Raw genomic sequence first — 22715 nt, forward strand, 5'->3', positions numbered from 1 at the left:
TTGAAAATTTTGCTGTCATCGAATTCGAATGAACTTCATTTTACACTTTAACTTCAGAGAAAATATTCTTACCTGCGCAGGCGCTAGAAAAGAACTGAGCAAACGCAGTGCGCGGGTTCTATGTAAGTAAAACGAATCGTGCACATGTTCGTGAGGCGTGAGAAACTCAAAGAAAACGTGATTTCACTTTGCAAACTAAAAAAAAAGAAACAATTACATTAGTTTGGCGATTGCGTAAACATTCACACCTGCTTTTAATCTCTTGCCCAACACGATAATGCAGCGGTGATGCTCACGAAAGGTAAAAACGGAATAATCGTTTTAATAACGTGGGCAGCTATGAACTTAGGGTATTATGAGTAAAACTAAAGATCTGCTGCTGACACTGGAAGGTGCCACAACAACAAAAAATTCACGGGGGCACCTAATTACTATATGTATTGGCAATGCGATAAGATTAGAAGCTGCTGATGCTTTCACCGGAAAGGACGTCACTTCGAGTCTGCTGACGTCACTTCTCTCCAGCCAATGGGTGAATTTTATGACCGACGACGTTTTTGGTCCAAAGGGGCTTTTAATGCTATCGCATTAGAAAGACGACATCACCTGTGCCGGTTAAAGAAGTTGAGATGCTGACTTCTAAATCTCAGACACCGGCATTTCAGAAGTCTTCTGAAGTAGGCTACACAAAATCTTCACTCACGAAACATAGCTGCCTTTTAACTCTGTTATTGGGATAAGCGCGAACGATAGTAAACTAAGCTGCCACAGAAAAAAAAAATAAAATAAAGCTTAATAGAGCACGTGAACCGACCAACATAAATATCCCATGCAGCTTCTTGAGGTTAAACTCGATGTGAACGTCTTGTCCGCTAACGTCAACAGCATAGAAGCTGAGGGAGACCTCAAGCGCATGAGTGGCTTTTAGGTCCTCTAGCGCAAATATATGGAGAACCCAGCACCTAATACTAGATTTTTCCACACCGGGAGTCGATTTCCGTGTTACTCTGGCTCCAATCTTCTATACTATACTAAGTCCGCTGAAGCGCCACACTCTTCAAGAGCACTTCGAGGCGCACGATATACCGCGACGTTCACTTCACAGTAAGTCCAAAGAAAAGTTCACATTAAACGCATGTATAGAACGTCCAGCACAGTGAGGCCAATGGAGTGGCGTCATCAGACATTGTCGGCGTTCACCTTGGCAATGTTCCAGCACAGAATGTGAACGTTCCACAATGTGGGAAGGGGGAAAAGCAGCAGTTTCTTAAACGACACACACGGGGGCGCACAAAGTTCTGACGCACGGCGTTAGCAATGCACGTATCGACGACATCGCACCCAGCACCAGTCGCACAGTCTTTTAGCTGACTTCAGGGATGACGACGTCGGTCGTGCACACGTGCGCATCGCTCACTGCGCAGACTCTGTATCCGTCGTGTCGATTCGAGGCGTCTCGATGCGCATCGAACTCGTTGGGGTCAAGCATTGGCAGTGTTGAGCTAGTCGGTGGTGGTGGTCGAAAGAGGGCGCTTTCGCCCGCACCAAGTGGGCCTTGTTCGCGCACAGAGATCTTGCGGCCCTCTCAGCGTCGGGACGGCAGGTGTCGGCACGGTCCGTTGAAAATCGAGTTGAATGCCGCTGCACTGCTTGTCCCGTGATGACTGCTGGAACTGTCCCTGACATACCGCACGCTGCTTTCTCCTGCGTATGCGAGAGAAGGGCTCATTGTTTGCTGATTCACCCATTTAGTTAAGATGAAAACCAACCTAACTGATACAGATAGTTCCTCTGGCAGAACTTGATTACTAGAGGGAGTTCATTTTGTATATAGTCGCGTAATAGGTTTTTGATGCGGCGATGCTCGTGAATGTCAAATTACAGAGCGTATTTTTTAAAGACTCAACAAAGATTTCTTAGAAAGTTTATTCCAGAACCGCCTATTGACTAAGAACACGAAGAAAGAGTATTTAGGCTTGAGTTAAAGGTGCTTAGTAGAAACAACGCTTAAAGCGCACCAAGTCGAAAACAACACGGAACACATAAGAGAGAGGGCAACGTATTATAACTTGTCTAACTTCGGAAGAAATCAGAGCGCCATCCATATTGTACGTGTCCTTTGTTACTCTCGCCCTGCTTCGCTGTCGAAATATGGCTCCTGAAAGTAGACTTTTTAACACATGTTACGACTAGTTAGTTCGAGCGCTTCAAGTTCCTAGAAGCCAAGTGCGGTGAAAGAAATCAGGCTGAGTGTCTTAACTGCTTTCTTTACTTTTAGGCTCCACCTGCCAGCTTGTCAATGTTCCCCTGATCATTGCCTGCACTTATGGCTTTACAAGAGCCTCTCTAATGCTGGAGAAAGCAGCGGGCGTCTTTACGCTGAGGCACACCGACACACACACCACCACACACACTCATTGTCTTGAGCCACTAGGGTGTTTCGAAGCACAGCTTCCTCTAGTCTCGGTTCACAACGTCGTTAGTAGATCTTACTGGAGGAGGAGTAAAGTATGTCGATGCTGGGCGTGTTGCATTCGTCGAGCTTGTTGCGGCGTCGACGCTGCCAGACGCAGCCCCATACGAGTAGAAGGACGACCTGAGCCATGAGGAACATCGAGCACGCCACGATGAGGCCGACCACGTTGATGCATCCGGAGCCGTCCGTGGACATCATCACTGCGAACACAGGGACGGCGTATTATATCAGTGACAGGCAAGACGGTAAGTGGACGCGTGCTGATTGGAACTCGCTTAATTCGAAGTTACGGTGAATTCGAACCAACTCTTCGGTCCAGTTGGTATAAAGAGTTATAGAAGCACCCGCCTTAACCACAACACTGAATAATTCGAACTGTTGGTTCACAAAAACGGACGTTGGTTCTGTCAATATCATGAGCGCTCCCTTTAATTCAAACTCCCCATGGATCGAAGGAATTTTCCGTCCCGTTCGATTTCGATTTGGACTACATTTCGTTTTTTGGTTAACCATTTTAGTTTTTGGTAAATAGACAATACAGCGAACAGGACCGGCGGGAGTGAAAACAGACTCTAAGACTGATACACAGGAGCGAATAAAAACGTCAGCACATGCGTCTGCCGCCGCTCCTGGTAGAGGCCTCCACTGCTCTGTTAATTCGGTAAATTTATCACTGACACCTGAGGTGAATAAACCTGTATATATCTGCGAGTCATGAGACATATACCTTGATTCGGCGTAAAAGACGGGGGCCGTGTTTTGGATGGCCGTGTTTGACTACGTAAGCAGTATCGATGAGAAAATACAGTTTGACTGAAATCTTAAGCTAGTGTTTGTAGTCCTAGTTACAAGTGGATGAAGACAGCTTTACCAGTACCTATACTGTACTTAGACGTGCAATAATATCTGTAAGCCTGCAGCCTTTTGGAGGTGTTTTTATGCGCCGGTTATTGCGGCCACTTGCGCATGCATAACTGTACGTACCATGCAAGGTAACAGTTGCTACTCGCTAAGCAGTGCGAACTCGGAACGCCTTTATCGTCACTTCAAGAACACCACAAAACAAAGGAAAAAGAATCCAGCGCTCTTGACCAGGAAAGACTGCATCGGCCAGCGTTCGAGCACGAGCGACTCGGAACAATAACTGACCGCCCAGAGCAGTGCACGAAGGGGTACGAGATGGACTTGAAGATTGAGAGTATAGAAGGCACAAAATGAAAAGCAAAAAGGAAAGACTTAAACCAGCGTCGAAGCGGCAGCAAAAATAAAAGCAAAAGCTAAGGTGGCGAGAGGTTGAGCGCTCTGCACAGCTACACACACAGGTCGTGTACGGCGTGCATATCACCCCAGCCTACCCTCTCCGCCCCTCTTCCTCGAAAAGGCAATCTGTATGCAGATGCTCCGGCGTCCGAGAGATGAAGCGGTGCCGAAGGCCCCGTACCCGTCACGACCGAGCCCACGACGACGGGGGCGCGGTATGCGAGACCCAGTGTGAGGCCTCAAAGGGTTGGTCGGTCAATTCGACTAGACTGACCGCATGCCATAGATGCAAGTGGGGAGCGCCGCGCGCCAAAGGTAGCGCTTGGCTCGTGATGGAGCTCCCTTGGTACATGGTGGGTAGGGGAGGTGGAGGGGGGGGGGGGGTGCTCTATTGATGTGCAGGTTGTGGGTTTGGTTCCGTGGTAGGAAATGATGTCTGCTCCCTTTCTTTCATTTGTTTGTTGCCAACAGCCAGCACTTTCGTACAGAGGCTAGCCAGCCGCAGCCCACGTACAGCACATTCCGATGAACGAAAAATAACGCCCGTGTATTGAAAATGTCGCGCACCTTAATGGTTACATATGGTTGCAACTTACGTAGAACCTTGCGCATCTCATAGCTAGTTTCACCACGTTGGCAGTTGTATCCTTAGGCACTAGGGGGCGCACGCAAATCTAGCCTCTTCGCGCAGTTTAGAGGAGCTTTCATTGCCCATTAAGGTACTCTAATCTGTCTCCTTTTAAAGTAGTTGCTGTGCGCCTTCATAGGCACATAGCGTTCAGGAAGTGGCATCTACGGTTATCGTGTCGACCCACAACGAAAGGCGTGTACGTGTGAGCAGGGAGAGCGTTGAGCTTGGGTTATTTCTTTGCAAAGTCCGGTGAGCTACGCAAACGTGCGTTTTCTGCACTCCGGAGGCATTTATACATACGGCGCTTCGATCACGCTTCAACTTGTGTGGTCTTCGCCAAAGTGGTTGCCTTTCACTTTGCCCTCAGACGGCGTGGCTTAAAGTTTGCGCAGCAGTTCGGCATACCCGTCAAGGCGGCGCCGCGCATTTGCAAATTTACCGGGACGAGCAAAAAAAAAGTTCAAAACTTTAGAGGCTGACCAGAATCGAACCAAGATTGATCGAAGCGGCGGCATTAAAACCGGGAGGCTGAAGAGTGGATTCGGCGAGAAGCGCACGATAACTCGATCGAACTTAAACGTGGGATAGAAAGAAAGGAATAAAGATAAACGAAACAGAAACAAAGGGAGGAGATGGCTCGCAGAGCGCTTTGGGTTCTGTCCGGAGACGAGTCATGGAAATTTATGCGCGTCGTAAATTTTTCACGCAGCCAGCGGCGATCCTGGCGCCTGCGCCACGGCGGTGGCGCAGGCGGCAGGACCACCGCGTTTCCGCACTCGACGAAAACGATCCCGGCGCGAATGGACGAACTACTACGCACGACTGCGCTAAAACGGTGCAGTATTGTACATGCTGGGGAGCTAGAAACAGCAGATAGGTGCCCGAATTCACAAAGCTGCTTGCACAGGTGTCTCCATTATAAAAGGGAACACATCATCCGCATTCAACCAGTGATTAATCCGTAAGTATGACTGAAAAGTATACATTTCCCTTTAATCTTAAGCGTTTTACACTGGACGCTTAATGCCCAGGACATATGTTCGACTTCAGTGTAGAAGTAATGACAGAATTCGTTCTTGTGCACAGACTGTCGCCTTTCATATCAGTGTTAGCTGTACGTCCCGGTCGGCTCATGAAGGGCAGGCACAATAGCCAAGCGACCAACCAATCATAAAGCGGTAATACGAGCGAATAACTCTACGAATTGAACCAGCGACTCGCTGAAGAAAGTCTTGTTGGCCTAGATGGTAGGTCCCAGTTCACTGGAGCAAAAGAAAGGTCACTGTCAGGAGGAAGGTCGACGTCCTGTCCTAACCTATGTCCTGTCATTTTTTCTTCTATCCGTACCCTTCTTTAACGCTAATTTATATGCTTGAAGCGGCTGAGACCAGCGGTAGCTTCTTCAACACTGCACGGACGCGGCAAGACGGTGTACGGCTTTTCCTTGAGAAGCTGGGTGAACTGGCGCGTCTAATGGCTATCCGGCGGGCGCGGGAAAGAAGCAGCGCTCCATTTTCCGCCAAGCGCGCACGAGGTCAGCCCTTCTCGAGGAAGCAATTTGCCAAGTTTTGGGAGCCCGTAATGAAAGCTGCGCGTCCATCAATCAGCTGACCAGCAGCGGCAGGCAGGAGCAGCAGCTTCGCTGTAGCTCCTCGAGAGATGGGCTCCTAGGAGGGGCTCAAAGGCGCGAGACTGCAACGTGCACGCTATCCATACGGCTGCTTTTTTTCCCCCTCATTCCTGCCAGGCCGTATAAGAACAGAAGGAAAAAAAAAGCTTAATTACTGGACGGTGATTGGGCTATAAAACAAAGCAGCGAACTTGATGATCTCCTCCTGCTCTTAGTTTTGCTTTTCACTCTTGTCGTCCTCAGGAAAAGAAGAGTACAGAATCGTGGCAGCTCGGATAGTAACTAGGCAGCTTTAATAGCTTCCCCACTGGCTACTCTCTTCAAAATCGGAAAGGAACGAAGACTAACTACGGCTGAAAAACACGCTTTGAACACTACAGCCAGTTATGGGTTAATGTCATGGTTGCATCACTAAACTATAAACAGAAAGAAGTAAAAAGAAAGAAAGCTCCTCTCTAGCGCATTTCTTTTTATAAAAGCAACTGCGCTAGAGGGCAGCTAACTCCTCTTTTTACTCCCATATAGTCGTATTCGTGTTTAGAGTGCAGCACTGAATGACTAAGCAGCACCGGGCAGATCCATGAACGTTTTTCTGAATCTACAAAGCACACTCGAGAGGCTTTCTTTCAAGTGCAACATGAATGATGCTTTTTGCGTTCATGACGCTCGTTCACTGGCTAACTAAATATTTGTCGTGTTGTGAAAGTCATGAAGAAGGTGTGGTGCTTTCGCGCCCAGCCTAAGGTAAGATGAACAAGAACGCTTACCTTCTACAAGCGTAAGGCTTCACGAAAGGCAGGCAATGGTTACTGCATTGCTTACTGTGACGGTGTTTTAAAACGTCTCCTTTTACAAGTGACCAACTGATATCTCCGTGTGACCTTTGGTCGTACATTGAATAAAGTCTCTCAATCTGGTCTAGGCGTAAGGCGGAAGTTTGTCTTCAACTTCTCGATAATGCAAACATAGAGTCGGTTAAGTTGGAGACTTCTCAACCCCATCAGCTTTAAACAGAGCAGATTTAACTCCTTATTTAATTTCTCTCCATGAAAGTCTTGAAGAACACGTGTCTGTTGAATTATACCCTCTATCTCACTGATACCTGCAGTGTAGTGGAAGCTCGGAGCCTGGAGAGGTGGCTTCCAGAAGTGTGTAGTTTGCTTTTAAAAAAAAGTCTACTTTTGCACAGCATACTTTTGAAAGCTGCAGCCTCGCGCTGGTAGCTTCCACCTGACTGAAAGGTGCAGTGAGATGGAGTTTGCACCCTGCGTTCCCGCCAGCGCAAGGAGCCACTCACTGGTGTCCTGCTTGGACGAGCCGTCCAGCCCGTTCTCGCCGTCCTTGTGCTGGGACCTGGCGAAGCCGAACTTGTCGGTGATGTGGATCGTCTGCACCACCACCAGTTCGTCGTCCTCCTCGTCAGCCTGATCGGCGGCGCCGGCGTTGGACGAACGGCGAGAGCGGCGGCGCCACACCCCGTCAACCGTAGGAAGGGCGTCCTCGGTCCATCGGCGACGCCGACGACCGAAGGAGTCCACCTCCCGGCCGTACGGACTTTGGCCTTTCTCCGAACAGCGGGCCTGCGGACGACAGAAGGGAGTCCGGCGGAAGGGAATTTATGAGGCGTGCCGAACAGACTCGCTGGGGGGTTTAAACGCGATAAAATCTTTAGTACCCCAAACGTAACACACGATGGTCGCACGTTGTCTGTAGGGGTCGATAGAAGGAGGAGCAATTACTGCCGGTGCCTTGCAACAGACGTAAAAAATGGCTAGGGTTCAACGTGGCTTGAACCTAGTTATACGGGTGAAAGCTCTGTTAAGCATGGTCTCCACTGTCTCAAATCAAATGTCAAGGGTCAGGTACCCAACGGTCATAGACATATGATCGCGTGGTCATGCTACCATAGCTTGGACCATACCACCACGCAGTTAATTTCGTTTTGACCTTGTGAGGCACTGAATGTCATTGCCGATGTAGTGCCCACTATCTCAAATCAAATGCCAAGGTCAAGGTGAGGTACCCAATGGTCATAGACATATGATCGCGTGGTCATGCCACCATAGCTTGGACCATACCACCACGCAGTTAATTTCGTTTTGACCTTGTGAGGCACTGAATGTCATTGCCGATGTAGTGCCCACTATCTCAAATCAAATGCCAAGGTCAAGGTGAGGTACCCAATGGTCATAGACATATGATCGCGTGGTCATACCAGCATAGCTTGGGCTATACCACCACGCAGTTAATTTCGTTTTGACCTTGTGAGGCACTGAAGGTCATTGCCGATATGGTGCCCACTGTCTCAAATCAAATGTCAAGGTCAAGTTGAGGTACCCAATGGTCAAAGTCACATGAACACGTGGTCATACTACCATAGCTTGGATGATACCACCACGCAGTTAACTTCGTTTTGACCTTGTGAGGCACTGAAGGCCATTGCCGATGTGGTGCCCCAAATGTCAAGGTCAAGTTAAGGTACCTAAGGGTCAGAGGCATATGATCACGTGGTCATACTACCATAGCTTGGATCATACCACCACGCAGTTAATTTCGGTTTGACCTTGTCGGGCGCTGAAGGTCATTGTCTCATTCACATCGAAATAGGAAGTTGCACCCTGAGGAGTACAGCTCTCGCTCTAAAACAGCTTTGCTTTCTTTAATGTAGTCTGTCGCTGTTGTTACGTGGTCCTCATTACAGCCTGGGTGTCGAATTTCTGACCTCGTTATCTCTGCTCATCCCGAGGTCGCGGGATCGAACCCTGGCATGGCAGCGGGATTTTGATAGCGACGAAGTGCAAAATGCCTATGTGTCAGCGCACTGTAAAGAACCACGGGTGATCGAAATTAGTCCGGAGACGTTCAAAGTGGCGCCTCTGATTAGCCTGACCGCACATCCGGGACATTAAGCCGCACAAACCATTTCATATGAACATTCTCGTTATCTCGTTTGAATTTTCGCGCAAGTGCCTTCAGTGCCTAAATCAAAGAGACCAAGATTTATCATTGCTGTAAAAGTCCCATTGGCACACAGCTGTGAATCCTTATCGTTCATATTAAACGAGAACCTCATAAACCCTAACTCAATATGATTAGGTTTACTAATGTAATCTGAAATCCCCGCCCGGCTGCGCTATCGTTGGTAAAAAGAGTGCTATACTTGTCAGCACTCTGCTTTTCTGTGCCATCGTTACATAAGCTTGCGTTTATGCAGCGGTTAAAAGGCAGGCTTGATGAGGGAACACCGACAGTCTCGTAAGCAACAATCGGAAAGCGTAAACTATTTAACAGAAGTGGCGAGACCTTGCAAAAACACGTTCTCAAGCATTCCAGAGTTTGAGGGCCATGCATGGTTCTGGCACCTGACATCCGAATGACAAACTGTCCCTGGGAAGTCATAGTCACAACTCAGTATCAAGCCACTGCCTTCATTTGCAACCCGGAAACGATTTGAGGCGCTTCTTTTTAACCTGCGAAAAAAAATGTATGTTTTACGTATAAAGGAAATATCATTTCCTGTCATCTATAAACAGGTCACTACGGCTACTACAGCTGATCAAAGTAGTAAGAGTCAAAATTTACCTCCTGATTTATTACTACAGTCGAAAAATTCGTTACTTTTACGAGCCTCGCCACAAGTACACAATGAGAAGACCTCGACCCACAGCGCTATGCTAATATTCGGCGCCACCACGCTACAGCTGCTTCAGCAAACCGAATAAAACGCTGGACAACAGAACCGTTCCTGCTTCTGGAGGTCCTCTGTCCAAGCTCACGGACCCGTAGCGCTTGTAGCGCCAACGGCGGCGGAGCGACCGGACAGCTGTCCGTTGTCCGAGGTGTACGTCTGACCCGTTCCGCTTGGTAGCATCGGGCGATCTCATCTACACACGATCGCAACGCTGCGTTCTTTTCTTCTTACCGACCACTGCCGGCTGCTACAAGAGACGACCCGCGAAGGACACTGCGTGTATATAAGTAGATTTATGCTATACGCAATGTGGCCTTGCGACCTCGTTCGTTAGCGGTGAACCCGCGTACCCCTCTTCCTTCTTACGCGCGGCGGAACCCTCCGTATCCTACTTTTGAAAGGGTATGGTCAACTTTCGAGCACAGCGCGGTTCCATTGTGCGGTGAACTTGACCCTGCATCGTCGAGCGAAACAATGTGTTCTGTCCTAATGTTCCGCCGTCGTGACCGCTGTCGCTTTGTACGTTGCGCGCTTCAGGTCAGGGCCGCCAAACCATTTGCAAGAGAATGAAGGCGATTGACAGCGGAAGACAATGTTAATAATAACAGTAATAAAAGAAACCCAGTGGCTTCCTGGCACGCCCATGACAGGGGCCATTTTTATTGTTCGCGACCGCCTTGAAGCACCCAGTGGGTTCGTATGAAATGTTCTAAAGGAAGTAGACAAAGTGAAATCGTTAACACGTACCGTTGTGGTGGACGGTAACACAATGCGTCGCAGAGAAATAAAGGATAGTCGAGACGCAACCCCATCGAAGCTCTGGCATGGTGTTCGGTTCGAGTGGAAACCGTGGCAAAGAACTAATGCGTTCGCTCATGGTCTAAGTGTTTGTTTTTCTGCGGCTAACTTGTGCCCACCGAATACAGCGCGATTGTTTTTGTATACTCCGAATCGTATTTCAGATGTCCAGAGCCGATTTTGTAGCTTCCGACACCTACAGTCATAGACTTCCGTTTCAACTATAGAAAAAGGTCACGCAAAAAGACAACCATTCAAAAGTTAAATGTGACTCTTGCGTTCTTATCTTTGCTTTCAGTTGATTGACACGCCGTAACGAAATGTTTTCCTGTGTTCTTTCTCAACTCACCGCTTCGCAGGTGGGTAGGCATGGCGTCACGAGTGCCTTGAACTGCACGATCTCGGACGTGGGGAACTTGAAGGCGTCGAATGGGGCGTGAAGCACTTTGCCGTCATCGTTCACCTTGTGCAGAGGGCCCATGATGGTGCGGTCAGTGGGACACCTGTGGTTCAAGAGAGATAACAGGAAAAAAATAGAAAGGGTTCACTTAATGCACGCAGACGTATAGATTGCTTATTTGGATTATGTATTGCTAACGTTTTTTTTTCACACTGCTTTGTTTGTCACTGCTGTACCTATTCATTTTGTTATGAACAAAAAGCACAAAAAGAAAAACAGTAAGTAATAGGAGCAAAAGAAAACATTCGACAGAAGTCTGTCTGGTTGGGAAATTTAATGTTAGGAGAAGGTAAGTGACGCCAACCAAGTAAAATACCAAGTAAAATACAGGAAAAACACGACGTTTCGGGACCGGCTCGGCCCCTTCTTCACGGTGTGACTACGGGCGAGCGCAGCTTGGCTTTTTAAGCCCCTGTGTGGAGGACCTGCGGGTCAATGGCCGCAGCCCATGGACGTAGGATGAGGGGAGAGTCCCCAGGGAACGATTAACATTCTCTCGTGTTTGCTGTATGTGCCACGACTCGAGTAGAAGCCTCCTGCGTGGGTTAGCTTCCGTTTCCAATACAATGGTGCTGTCGAAGTCAATTGGGTGGTCACACCCTTCACAGTGTTCGGCCACGACGCTGCGTTGACGATTCATGTGACGGACGTCCGCTTTGTGTTGGTTCATCCTTTCCGCGAAGTTCTTCGTTTCCCCTATGTACGACGCCGGGCAGACGGAACACGGAATTTTGTACACGACGCCCTGGGCCTTTTCTCTGGGCTGCCGGTTTTTTGGGCGGGGGAGAAGGCGACCGATAGTGCTGGTCGGTTTGTGCGTTGTCAGCACCCCTTCTTTTCCGAGAATGCGACCCAGCGTCTCGCTCACGCCTCTCACGTAGGGGCCCTACGTGAGAGGCGTGAGCGAGACGCTGGGTCGCATTCTCGGAAAAGAAGGGGTGCTGACAACGCACAAACCGACCAGCACTATCGGTCGCCTTCTCCCCCGCCCAAAAAACCGGCAGCCCAGAGAAAAGGCCCAGGGCGTCGTGTACAAAATTCCGTGTTCCGTCTGCCCGGCGTCGTACATAGGGGAAACGAAGAACTTCGCGGAAAGGATGAACCAACACAAAGCGGACGTCCGTCACATGAATCGTCAACGCAGCGCCGTGGCCGAACACTGTGAAGGGTGTGACCACCCAATTGACTTCGACAGCACCATTGTATTGGAAACGGAAGCTAACCCACGCAGGAGGCTTCTACTCGAGTCGTGGCACATACAGCAAACACGAGAGAATGTTAATCGTTCCCTGGGGACTCTCCCCTCATCCTACGTCCATGGGCTGCGGCCATTGACCCGCAGGTCCTCCACACAGGGGCTTAAAAAGCCAAGCTGCGCTCGCCCGTAGTCACACCGTGAAGAAGGGGCCGAGCCGGTCCCGAAACGTCGTGTTTTTCCTGTATTTTACTTGGTATTTTACTTGGTTGGCGTCACTTACCTTCTCCTAACAGTAATAGGAGCACAATAGACCTCCTCAAAAAAAAAAGAATAAAAACCTACAGAGATGGTTATTAGAAAACACGCCCAAGAGGGAATAAACTTAACAACTAGAATCACGCAGACATGGTGTACTGAAGAACTTTGGCCAAAGCTTTGAATGTTATGATTAACGGAACACTTTCTTCACTACTTAGTGTACAATCACAGTGATGTGATTGGCTGAAGCCATTTTGGAGCAGCTTTTTGGAGCAGCCAAATGGGAATTTTGGAGCAGGGAAACAAGCTTTTGGAGCAGCTCAAGGCTCATTGCAAGTGAAAAAATTGACTTTGCGAGAAGTAAAATAGTAAAATAAGGAGGAAACCTTAGGGAACAAAAAGGTGCTGTTCAATAGGATGTTAGGGGCATTTCGATGCGAGCAAAATGCAAAAACACCCGTGTACTAAGATTTAGGTGCATATTAAAGAACCCCAGGTGGTCCAATTCTGGAGTCCCCCACTACGGCGTGCCTCATAATCAGATCGTGGTTTTGGCAATAATTTAATTAAATTAGAGGCAATTGTGAAACATCATATGTTGGCCCAAATAACTAATTTTAGAACTTCAGTGTCATGTAAATTTTTATGCGACCAAGTATAGATCAGCGCTGTGTTATAGCCGCCAAGCACCTATAGGACAGCAGTTATAAATGGACAACAAGGAATTCACTGGAACTTTTATTTAAAAATGACTAGAATGCAGATCACAAGCTTACAGAAAAACAATGAAATAACACTATCAACGTTTCGAACTGAATAATAATTATGTACACGACAGCACAACTTTTCGGCTTCTTGGCCTATCAAAAAGCAGTGGACCAATTATGTGCCTTTTTTCTGTGAGCAACATCATTCAGTCTTTAACTGCAAAATACTGCCCAGTTGGCTGCCTTAGGCGACATTTTGTCAACAGCAGCTGAAAGCCTTGTTTTTCCTTCAGCAAGCATGGCCTGCCCACTTTCCATATCACCAAAATTCTTCATCTTTATGCCATTGTTCATGAGCAGCTCTGCATTCACCAGCATTTTCTTTGCTGTTTCTACTTCCAGCTTGAGGGTTTTGTCAGCATCACTTGGTGTCATCTTCGGCACATTGGCACGCTGCCGTTTGGCAGCCTGCTCTTCTTCAGCTGCCAAACGTTCTCTGTACCTTTTGCTTGCCTCTCGCACTGCTCTGACAACATCAGGCGTAACATCAAAGTGAAAATACGCGTTTGGCGCAGCTTTGGCGCACAATAACAAAAATGTAGCAGGATGTAGCAGGTTTTGCCTTTTGGCGCACATCGGCGCAATTGGCGCAGCTATCACATCACTGCAATCATTCAAAATACACGGACAAGCTATGGTCCAATGATAGCAGTGGGGCAAAACCGCGTTGCTTCATGCAAGACAGCCAGGTTACTGCATTGTTACCGCAAACAAATCAAATACAAGCGAGACGCTATGTCTGGTCGTTCCTCATGGGCTACTCACAGATTCCCCAAGTGAGCCAAACATGCGCATCTGTTCATTCACTCGCTGAATATGCGAAACCAATGTTGTCTTTTAGTGTGCAAAGTACCTGCCACTGAGTGTCGCTGAAAAAGCCGTTCGTTAGTCTTTAGCGAATAGATATAGGTGATTTAGTTATATTCTTGAATATGTTACAGCAAAATTTCCGCTCATAACACCACTAAACTGTTGCCACTACAGGCCATATTTAGTGTTGTGTGTAAAGTTCTTTGTAAGTTGGTGAGGATAATTTATTGTGAATTGGCAAAGTACGTTACATATACTTATAACAGCCAAGAAACTTTCGCTCTCGCACTTTAGCACTTAACTTGGAGAGACAAACCAACGTAATGAGAAGCCACGGCCTTTTCACTTCGATTGAAGTTTGACGGTGTAGTATAACAGAATCGCGTCAGCTTGCGAAACAAGGTCGTCACGCGTCCCTGCCATGTATACATAACGCACGTTATGCCGCGACTGTCGCGATAACGAGCGTATACGCACGTTAACGCGAGGGCTTCCTCTCCGCGTGATCTGCGGCACGGAGCAGTACACTCTAAACACGAAGGGAGTAAAAAGGGAATAAGCTCCCCTATAGCACCCTCTCTTTCCGGGCAGGTCATGCTGCCCAAGCCCTTCGGTATATTTGTATCATTAAAAATACTGAATACTTATTGTTGGGAACGGAGCCAAATTCGCTCTTCAAAACGTGCGAAGTTCTGACAGTTACGAAGATTATAACTGAGGTTTCAACCTCCTTTACTTGCTAATTTCAGGACCTTCTGTGCCGCATTCAAAAGCCTCCTTGCATTGCTAACTACATCAAGTTACTATGCTTTCCAGTGGAAATAAACCTCCGCTGGCATGAGTCAGCATTCCGTGTATTCAATGACCAAAGTCTACTCCCGAACTTGGAGAGTGTACCCTGCCCCTAAAAGAGAGAGCGGTAGAGGACAGCTAATTCCCTTTTTGCTGCCATATAAGCTTATTCGGGTTTAGAGTATGCATATGGATGAACTAGCCGGAAGAAAGTTAGCTTACGATGACAGGAAAAAAAAAACGAACAATGACCGAGAAAGGAGAACCGCTAACTTTACTCAAATTATGCAAAACCACGTCCTCGACTAGAAAAATTTTGGCACTGGTAATATATGCACATATGAAACAGCTGAGAGGCACACGGACGTCCAGGATGTAATTACTGCAGCTGGCCTGTTTCACGCAGAGAAGAAAAGGATACAACGAAAAGGCGAAAAGAAAATAATCAGTAGAAGTCAGAAAGAAGAAAAATAAAAGCAATGCTACGACCGCTGTACCGCGAAATATTGCGCGATTCTCTGAAAATTGTTTCAAGTTGGGGTCTCATCACGCATCTAGATTTCCCAAGATTCCGGGTACTTCCAGACAAGAATGAGAAATAAACGAGGAAGACAAAAAAAAAAAAAAAGATTGCGCGCTTGCTGCTGCTACCTTTTTTTTTGTTCACCACGAACGGTCCGCCTAAAAGTTACACTCACACACGCTACAGAAGCCCCCCCCCCCCCCCCCCCCCCCCCCAGCAAAACCTTTGCACGCATGACCAGGCCGGACTTGCCGAGTATTGTGCGGCTTCGGCATCGACACGAACGTTTCGGGTCAGCAAAGCGGTAGGTTAGGTTAGAGCCCCGAAAGTAATAAGAAGTGTGAGACTTTTCCCATTGCTACAGGAAGTAAGGTTCGTATAGCTTTTGAAGTGCCTTCAACGAATGTTTCGGCGGCTCTGCAAAATGCTGCCCAGATGCCCAAAATCACGGCTAGAGATAGAGGATAAAAGTGTTTTGCTTCAGCCTGCTATACTCCAGTCCATATTTTTAATCCACTAATAAGCTCCGGTTAACGGCCCATGTGGTCGGAACTTGAATGAATGGGAATTTTTTATAGATATTAGGAAGTGACGCCTGTATTGACTGAGCAAACTTACAGCCCGTTCGCAGTATCCCACACCGTTATTCATACTAAACAATTTATGTCCGAGGAGAACATTCCACATACACATTTTGAAATTTGTCTATTCTTTTTCTCTCTTTTCAAACTGCAATGTACTGGGACCGCCCACTCGCCGCCGCACTGCTCCACTCCAGTGCTGCGGATTTTGGGGTTTTATTCGGATTTCAAGTGGACTTTATTGACAATTTCGTTCCTGTATTTTAGCGACCCACGTTTTAAAAAGTGTCCAGCATGGGGCATATTCATGAACTGTAAAGATCCGGAACATAGTGACTTGATTGTTTACTATGTTTTCTGCCGACTAACCCACAGGTGATCAAGGCACAATCTTAACCTGAAGCTTTAGTTTGGTTTATTGGGGTTTAACGTCTCAAAGCGACTCAGTACCCGTGCAAATAATATAGACTAGTATTGAAGGCGCCACGCAGGCGCCACGCTTGGCAAAATAACACCCTCCATGCTCTGAAAAGTGTGCTTACGCGTCGTAAATTTCGTTACTACGAAACGCCAGGGATCTTATTCGGTGCGGTGGCTCGCGCGCGACGATTTTTCTTTCGCCGAAGCGACCCATCCTACCACAGCAGACTGGCGTGCAAAAGCACGAAAATACCGTTCTTTCCGGCTCACCGCCTCGGCTTTGCACGTTTCGTAGCTCGCCGCATCTCGCTCCTCCATCGCACGATCGCGTCCAAAGAAGCGCAGCGTCTCTAAACACCGAAAGGACGACGTAGATAGCAACAACAACGGCGGCCAACCGACAACAGCAACGAATCCCTCACGCATCGCACGACAAGCTGCGGGCACACGGGTAGCAATTGTTCGTCAGACCTAGCTCCCTCTTGTGGCGGCTTAGAGAAGAGCGGGGCCCGAAAGATTACCGCTTCTGAACACGTGGTGGTGGCCGGGCCAGTGATGACCTGTAGCCAGGCTACGCGCTGCAGCGGAGGCGGCAGTCTGCGTCTCTCTCTCTTTCCTCCTAACCTCCTCGTTCTCTGCTTGCTTTCCGAGAAGCTTTTCCTCCTCTTTCTAGCCCTCTTTCATTTCTCGAGCAGGCAGACGCGCCGTACAAGCCGCACGCGTGCTCGGGGTCAGTTCGACTGGGTGACTAGGTCGCCTCTTCTTTGGGCTGGACGGCTCGACCGAAGAGTAGCAGGGCAGCACGTAGCGACCGCTGCGCCGCTCAGCGGCGGCCGAAAGCGCAGTCCTGCTCGCCCTTTCACGAGAGTGAACCGATCGGGCGAGTTTCTTCGCTAGTTGTTTAGCAGGAACTCGTTAGCCTCAGCGAGCGAGCGAAGGGGGCGGCGCGAATCGCTCGTTCGCGCGCTCGCTGCTGCGTTATGTAAGCGGACTCAACCACTTCGCTTGCTCGGTCAGTTTCTATGTATGGACCAGACGGTGGCACGCCCGCTCCGTCTTCCTCTGTCTAGCCGGGCCATGATACATCCTGCCCAGTCAGATTGCGCTCATGTTTCTTGGGCTGCCTTTTGCGATACGCTGTGTATACTTTGTTCCTGAGCGCTGTTTCGAGGTCCCGTTCTACGGGTTCTACTCTGCCTTGCTCCAACGGAGCAGCTGGTTTGTTGCTGACTTTTCACCAAATATTTTTTATTTCTTATCTGCAGAATCAGCATACGGAGGGAGGTCATGTTTGCTTTGAAAGGGCCAGTCGTACCGTGTTTGACAAAGTGCTAGTGCATAGCCTGCAACGCTCCTTGTGCGATATGTAGCGCCCACATTTTCGCGTGTTGTCAAGCGTATATCTCGTCGCCCCATCTGCTTCCGCTGTCAAATGATCTGCGCGAGAAAAATCATGAAGAACAATACAAATGTGTTAAATGGGCTGACATCCGTCATATGAGAAAGCTCGCGAGCTCAAGGAAGATGCCGACTCTTGGAAGCAAACTCAAGATTTGCTGTTAAGAAAACTGATAATTTCTAGGGCCTTCTGCAGGTGGTAATATTATACATGGGAACAACATTCGGTCGGTATACCAGCTTTCGCAACAATTCAACTCTGCCGCCAGGGAAAGATGGCGTAAAGGTGCGGACAAAATTAAACGGAGCTCGCAGGGGTCTTCCAATATTTTTCACATGTTGTCTAATTGAAATTTCCGGCAATACTATGTGCATATAGGTATAGTGGACGTTTGGGCGCTTTCTCGTAGAGAAATAACGTTTCTTCATTCCAAATTGGTAAGGCGTGATTGCACTCATGGAACAAAACAGCGTCCTCCGTTTACTTATGTCCGCACCTCCCTTATAAAAATGGTCTATAGACTTTTTGTAGACTCAATTGCCTTCCTATAGATATTTCTTTTTGGCTATTCATAGTCTGTTGACTGTCTATAGACAGAAGTCTACTAAAAGTATATGACCATAAATCTACAGATTGTCTATAGACTGTCTATAGCATTTGTATTGCCTATAAACTGTTCTCTAGGATTTGTCTATATAGACTTTATAGAAAGAAGTCTGGACTGTCTATAGGCTGTTTAATTTTTTTTTTTGTAAGGGCTGCACGGCTTCGGTGTTCGTACCACACAACCCCTACTCTGCTTCTTAAGCAATCGAATAAAAGGGAGAACTTAGAGGGCCCTTCAGAATTCACTACACACTCTCGGTGCGTGCTGAAGAATCGCTCTCTTGCTTAGGATATGGACCCAAAGTTCCCGGGATGGAGCCATGCAGGAAATGACTTCACTATAGGCACACCGGAAGTGCACCTCGCTCTATGAGGAGGGCGTGGCACTGCCAGACATACGGAGCCCTCGCGAAGGGAGCGTACAGCTGCAGGAAAAGGATAAAGAAGATGAGAAAATGAGTGCGCGGGAACGCTAACATCCGTGCAAACATTCCGCGAGTGACTCGCTGTTCTCATAGAGGCCGTTTTCCGTGCAGTGTTGTTAGGAGCTGGAACCGTGGGCGGCCCAGCCAGGAAGGAGAGAAGACCGAATTAACGCTTAGCTCAGCAGTTTTTTTTTTTTTTTGCTTATCTAGAAACCTGCTCAGCCAGAAGAGGCACCGGAACGGGGACTTCCAGTATTTCGTGCGGCTACTTTCCTCGGGGACTGAGGAACCACGATAGAAGAGGCGGGAAGGAAACGTGGCTGGGGCCAACGCACAACCCTTATAAAAATATTCTGTAAACTTCCTATAGACTTGTTAGTGACTCTATTGCCTTTCAATAGATATTACCTTTTGTCTATTCATAGTCTATAGAAAAAAACCTGTTAAAAGTGTATGGCCCTAAATCTATAGATGGTCTATAATAGACTGCCTGTAGGATTTGTATTCTCTATAGACTAATCTATAGGATTTGTCTATAGAATTTATAGACAGAAGTCTATGGACAGTCTATAGACTGTCTATAAAATTTTTGCAAGCTGAGCGAAGCATGTCTCATCGTCCTGACCAACGCTTCCAAAAGGGGATTTGTCGTCACATGAAGACGAGGAGGGCAAGGGATTGTCTTCGTGTGAAGAAAAGACCCTTATCCGGACTTTTGTGTTAAGGAAATTTGAGTTTCTTTGTCGAGAATGATCAGCGGTTTCCATTCTTCTTCTTGTTCAAGTTTGCGTCCCAGTACTGAAAAAGACGTTCGGTACTGAAACTGCCCGTACTAGGGGGACTACTTTTCAAAACGTATGGGGAAACGTGAACAGGTTCACACGACTAGATTCACTTGCACAACCGCGATTAAACACACCAAAACTCTTGTACCGTCCCCGAACTACCATGCTACATGGTCACACATAATTTCGCTTTTGAAAAAGACTTGGGACAAAACAGGGACGACACACACTGTGGTGTGCTAACTGTCAACTGAAGTTTTATTGCGATGAGCACACATATATAAGCTTCACATGTCATAACAGAAATCACCAAAAACTCAGAAAAACGCAAAAACGTACCCTGTGTTGTCCCAAGTCTTTTTCAAAAGCGCAATTATGTGTGGCCATGCTAACTAGCCCAGTTTGAAACCCTCTTAATGTTCATAACATGCTACATATCGAGTCGAAACTCCACACTCTTTATTATCTCCTGGGGCACAAAGACCACTCAGAACCGCCCATACTGCGTACTACGTATATGTATGCGCTTAGGCGAACCAGCTCATGAGCCTAACTGCTGTTGCGCTGCACGAAATTAACGAAGCAGTGTTCTGAATCGCTCACCGCGCTCCTAGAGGCCTACGGCCGGTCCACCCAAGCGGCGTGCTGCATGCTATCCTAGCAACAACACGAACACGGTCGCACCGAGGAACGGAGAGCTATCCCATAGAGGACCGCCGAATTCTGGTCGGGCCCACAAACCCCGCGCGGCGGCAACAGCGAAGCAAGCAAGCCCGAGAAAGAAGATTTCGCCCCTGTGCCCGCCGCCGCCATGTAATTTACCTTTCTTCCGCTCTGCCTCGAGCTGACCGCGACGGGGTATATAATTAGCGCCGCGATGCGCTCACCGCACCTTGGCGCGGAGGGCTTCGCCTTCTTCCCGAGGCGGCGCTGCGGGCGGAGAGGATTATCTTGTTTCTCTCGTCGCTTCTTTTTTCTTTCTTTCGCATGCTACTTTCTTTTGTCTTCTCACTATCCATCTGTTGTTTTCTGCGCATCCCTCGAAAATCAGGCAGCTCGGCTGTGAGTTGTTCGAACGAACGGGACGGGTGTCGTGCACAGGTTTCGAGGAAACTGCGCACTCGTTTCAAACGCGACGCCGAGGAATTGGTGTTTTTCTTCGTAGCTCAGGTTTTTATGTGAAGCTGAAAGAAAGAATGGCCCCGGTGTTCAGGTTTAGAGGATAAACAATTGGAGGAGAACATTACTAATCACAGCGAAGAAAGAAAGAAGGAGAGAAAGAATGAGGGAAAGAAAGGAAGAAAGAAAGGAAGGAAGAAAGAAAGGAAGAAAGAAAAAAAAGAAAGAAAGAAAGAAAGAAAGAAAGAAAGAAAGAAGGAAAGAAAGGAATAAAGAAAGAAAGAAAGAAGGAAAGAAAGAAAGAAAGAAAGAAAGAAAGAAAGAAAGAAAGAAAGAAAGGAAGAAAGAAAGAAAGAAAGAAAGAAATTGGTTTATTGGGGTTTAACGTCCCAAAGGGACTCAGGCTATGAGGGACGCCGTAGTGAAAGGCTCCGGAAATTTCGACCACCTGGTGCTCTTTAACGTGCACTGACATCGCACAGTACACGGGCCTCTAGAATTTCGCCTCCATCGAAATTCAGTCGCCGCGGCCGGTATCGAACCCGCGTCTTTCGGGCCAACAGCCGAGCGCCGTAACCACTGAGCCACCGCGGCGGGAAAGAAAGAAAGAGTCTTTCTTTCTTTTTTTTCTTTCCAAAGCAAGAAAGAAAGACGGTAGTACGTTATATCGATAAATGAATTTAATGCGAAAGTAGGAAGTAGCAATCAGGAGAACACGGAAGCGGAAATTATAGACTGAAAGCATAGTAGGACAGAAAAGCATTGGTGCAGTTTGTTGAGTTAAATAATCTAGAGCTCATGAACACATTCTCCCTGTGTGCAGAAGAAGACAGAGTGAACATGACGAAAAATCGAACCAAGTGGACACTGAAACTCGACTGGACGTCCGTAGTACGTCCGAAACGTCGCCAAGACGTCCAACGAAGTTAAAGCGCTGGAGAACATAGTTTTACGTTTCGTAGTGTGCGCCAATTTCGATAACGCCTAGAATGTCAGCACATTTAGGAACGCCACTGTAGTGACCGAAAAATTCTGAAGTCTATATTTAGTCTAGATTTCAAAAAGAGTGCGAGGGAAGGTTACCATGAAGAAAAAGGCCATCAGTAAGGCAATAACGTGCAGCAGTTCAAACTCTTGTTTGAGTAACAATATGTTTCTTAAGCAGAGGATCCCGAACATTGTCCAGAAGCCATGAACGGTAACTGGTCGAAATTGTCACCGCATGTAAACGAAATAGGAGGTGGCGTAGTTAATGGGGCAGTGCAAAAATCAGAAATCGAATGGCTTGGGAATATAAGACTTGAGCTTGAAAGATGAAAAAAGTACTAAAAAGGCCGTCAAAATTGATCAATTAACGGAAGCATAATTGACATTACGAAGTGCAACAGCGAATAGATTAAGAAAACACTGAATCAAGCAGACAGCCTGCAAGCAATTAGGAACACTCTAGGCCCAGACAAAAATCAGCTGTATGCAGAGAAGGACAGGGACTGCCAAGTCATCGGAATTTTGACTATGGAAGCGAGGGAATTTTGCACTAAACTGCAATTGTAGCCAAATTATAGAGGCGCTGATCCTATAAATAGCGGCACCGAAGAAATAAAAAATCGAACTTTGGTTTACAGCAAAAAGTGAGTACCTATATCGCAGACGGGAATAGGAGCAGAGGCAACTCAAATAGAAACAGATCTCCTGAAAGATGGCGGAGATATTGCGCCAGGAAAGGTTTCAGTCCTACATATAAATTTCTGACGCTCACAAGTGTTTCGGATAAAAATAAGGATGTTAATATACACCTTACTAAGCGGCCAAAAATGTGATGCCTAATGGGCGAAAAAAAAAAAATGGTGTCGCTGAAGAACTCTCAAGCTAATTTCCCATTTGTCGCAGCTTCTTTTGCAACTTCGTTGCGTGTTCGCGTTAGCTTTTTTTTTTTAATTGTCGGGCCATCAACCGCGATAGCTGCAATATCAGTTATCCGCTCTGCTGTGACGGTGTCGACATTTGCATATATCACATTTTTAATCTTTTATTTTGATTATTTACCTAGGTTGCTGTGTAGACACTAGGTAGCTCCAAAAAAATA

At 47.4% G+C, this 22715-nt stretch overlaps 1 protein-coding gene across 1 annotated transcript in view; it reads right to left on the reverse strand.

Moving 5' to 3' along the window:
• Positions 1–469: 469 nt before the first annotated feature.
• LOC149365963 (uncharacterized) overlaps positions 470–22715 on the reverse strand; it is a 103020-nt gene continuing 80774 nt past the window's right edge. Inside the window, exons 9-12 of the mRNA XM_089549101.1 lie at positions 10836–10989; positions 7295–7577; positions 2494–2676; positions 470–1704 (exon numbers count right to left, since the gene is read on the reverse strand). Of these exons, the coding sequence (XP_089405227.1) occupies positions 1586–1704; positions 2494–2676; positions 7295–7577; positions 10836–10989 (739 nt within the window). The 3' untranslated portion in view covers positions 470–1585. The remainder of the gene's footprint in view (positions 1705–2493; positions 2677–7294; positions 7578–10835; positions 10990–22715) is intronic.

The sequence above is a fragment of the Amblyomma mixtum genome, chromosome 1 (assembly GCF_055824585.1).
Source record: "Amblyomma mixtum isolate Tamu chromosome 1, ASM5582458v1, whole genome shotgun sequence".
NCBI lineage: Eukaryota > Metazoa > Arthropoda > Arachnida > Ixodida > Ixodidae > Amblyomma > Amblyomma mixtum.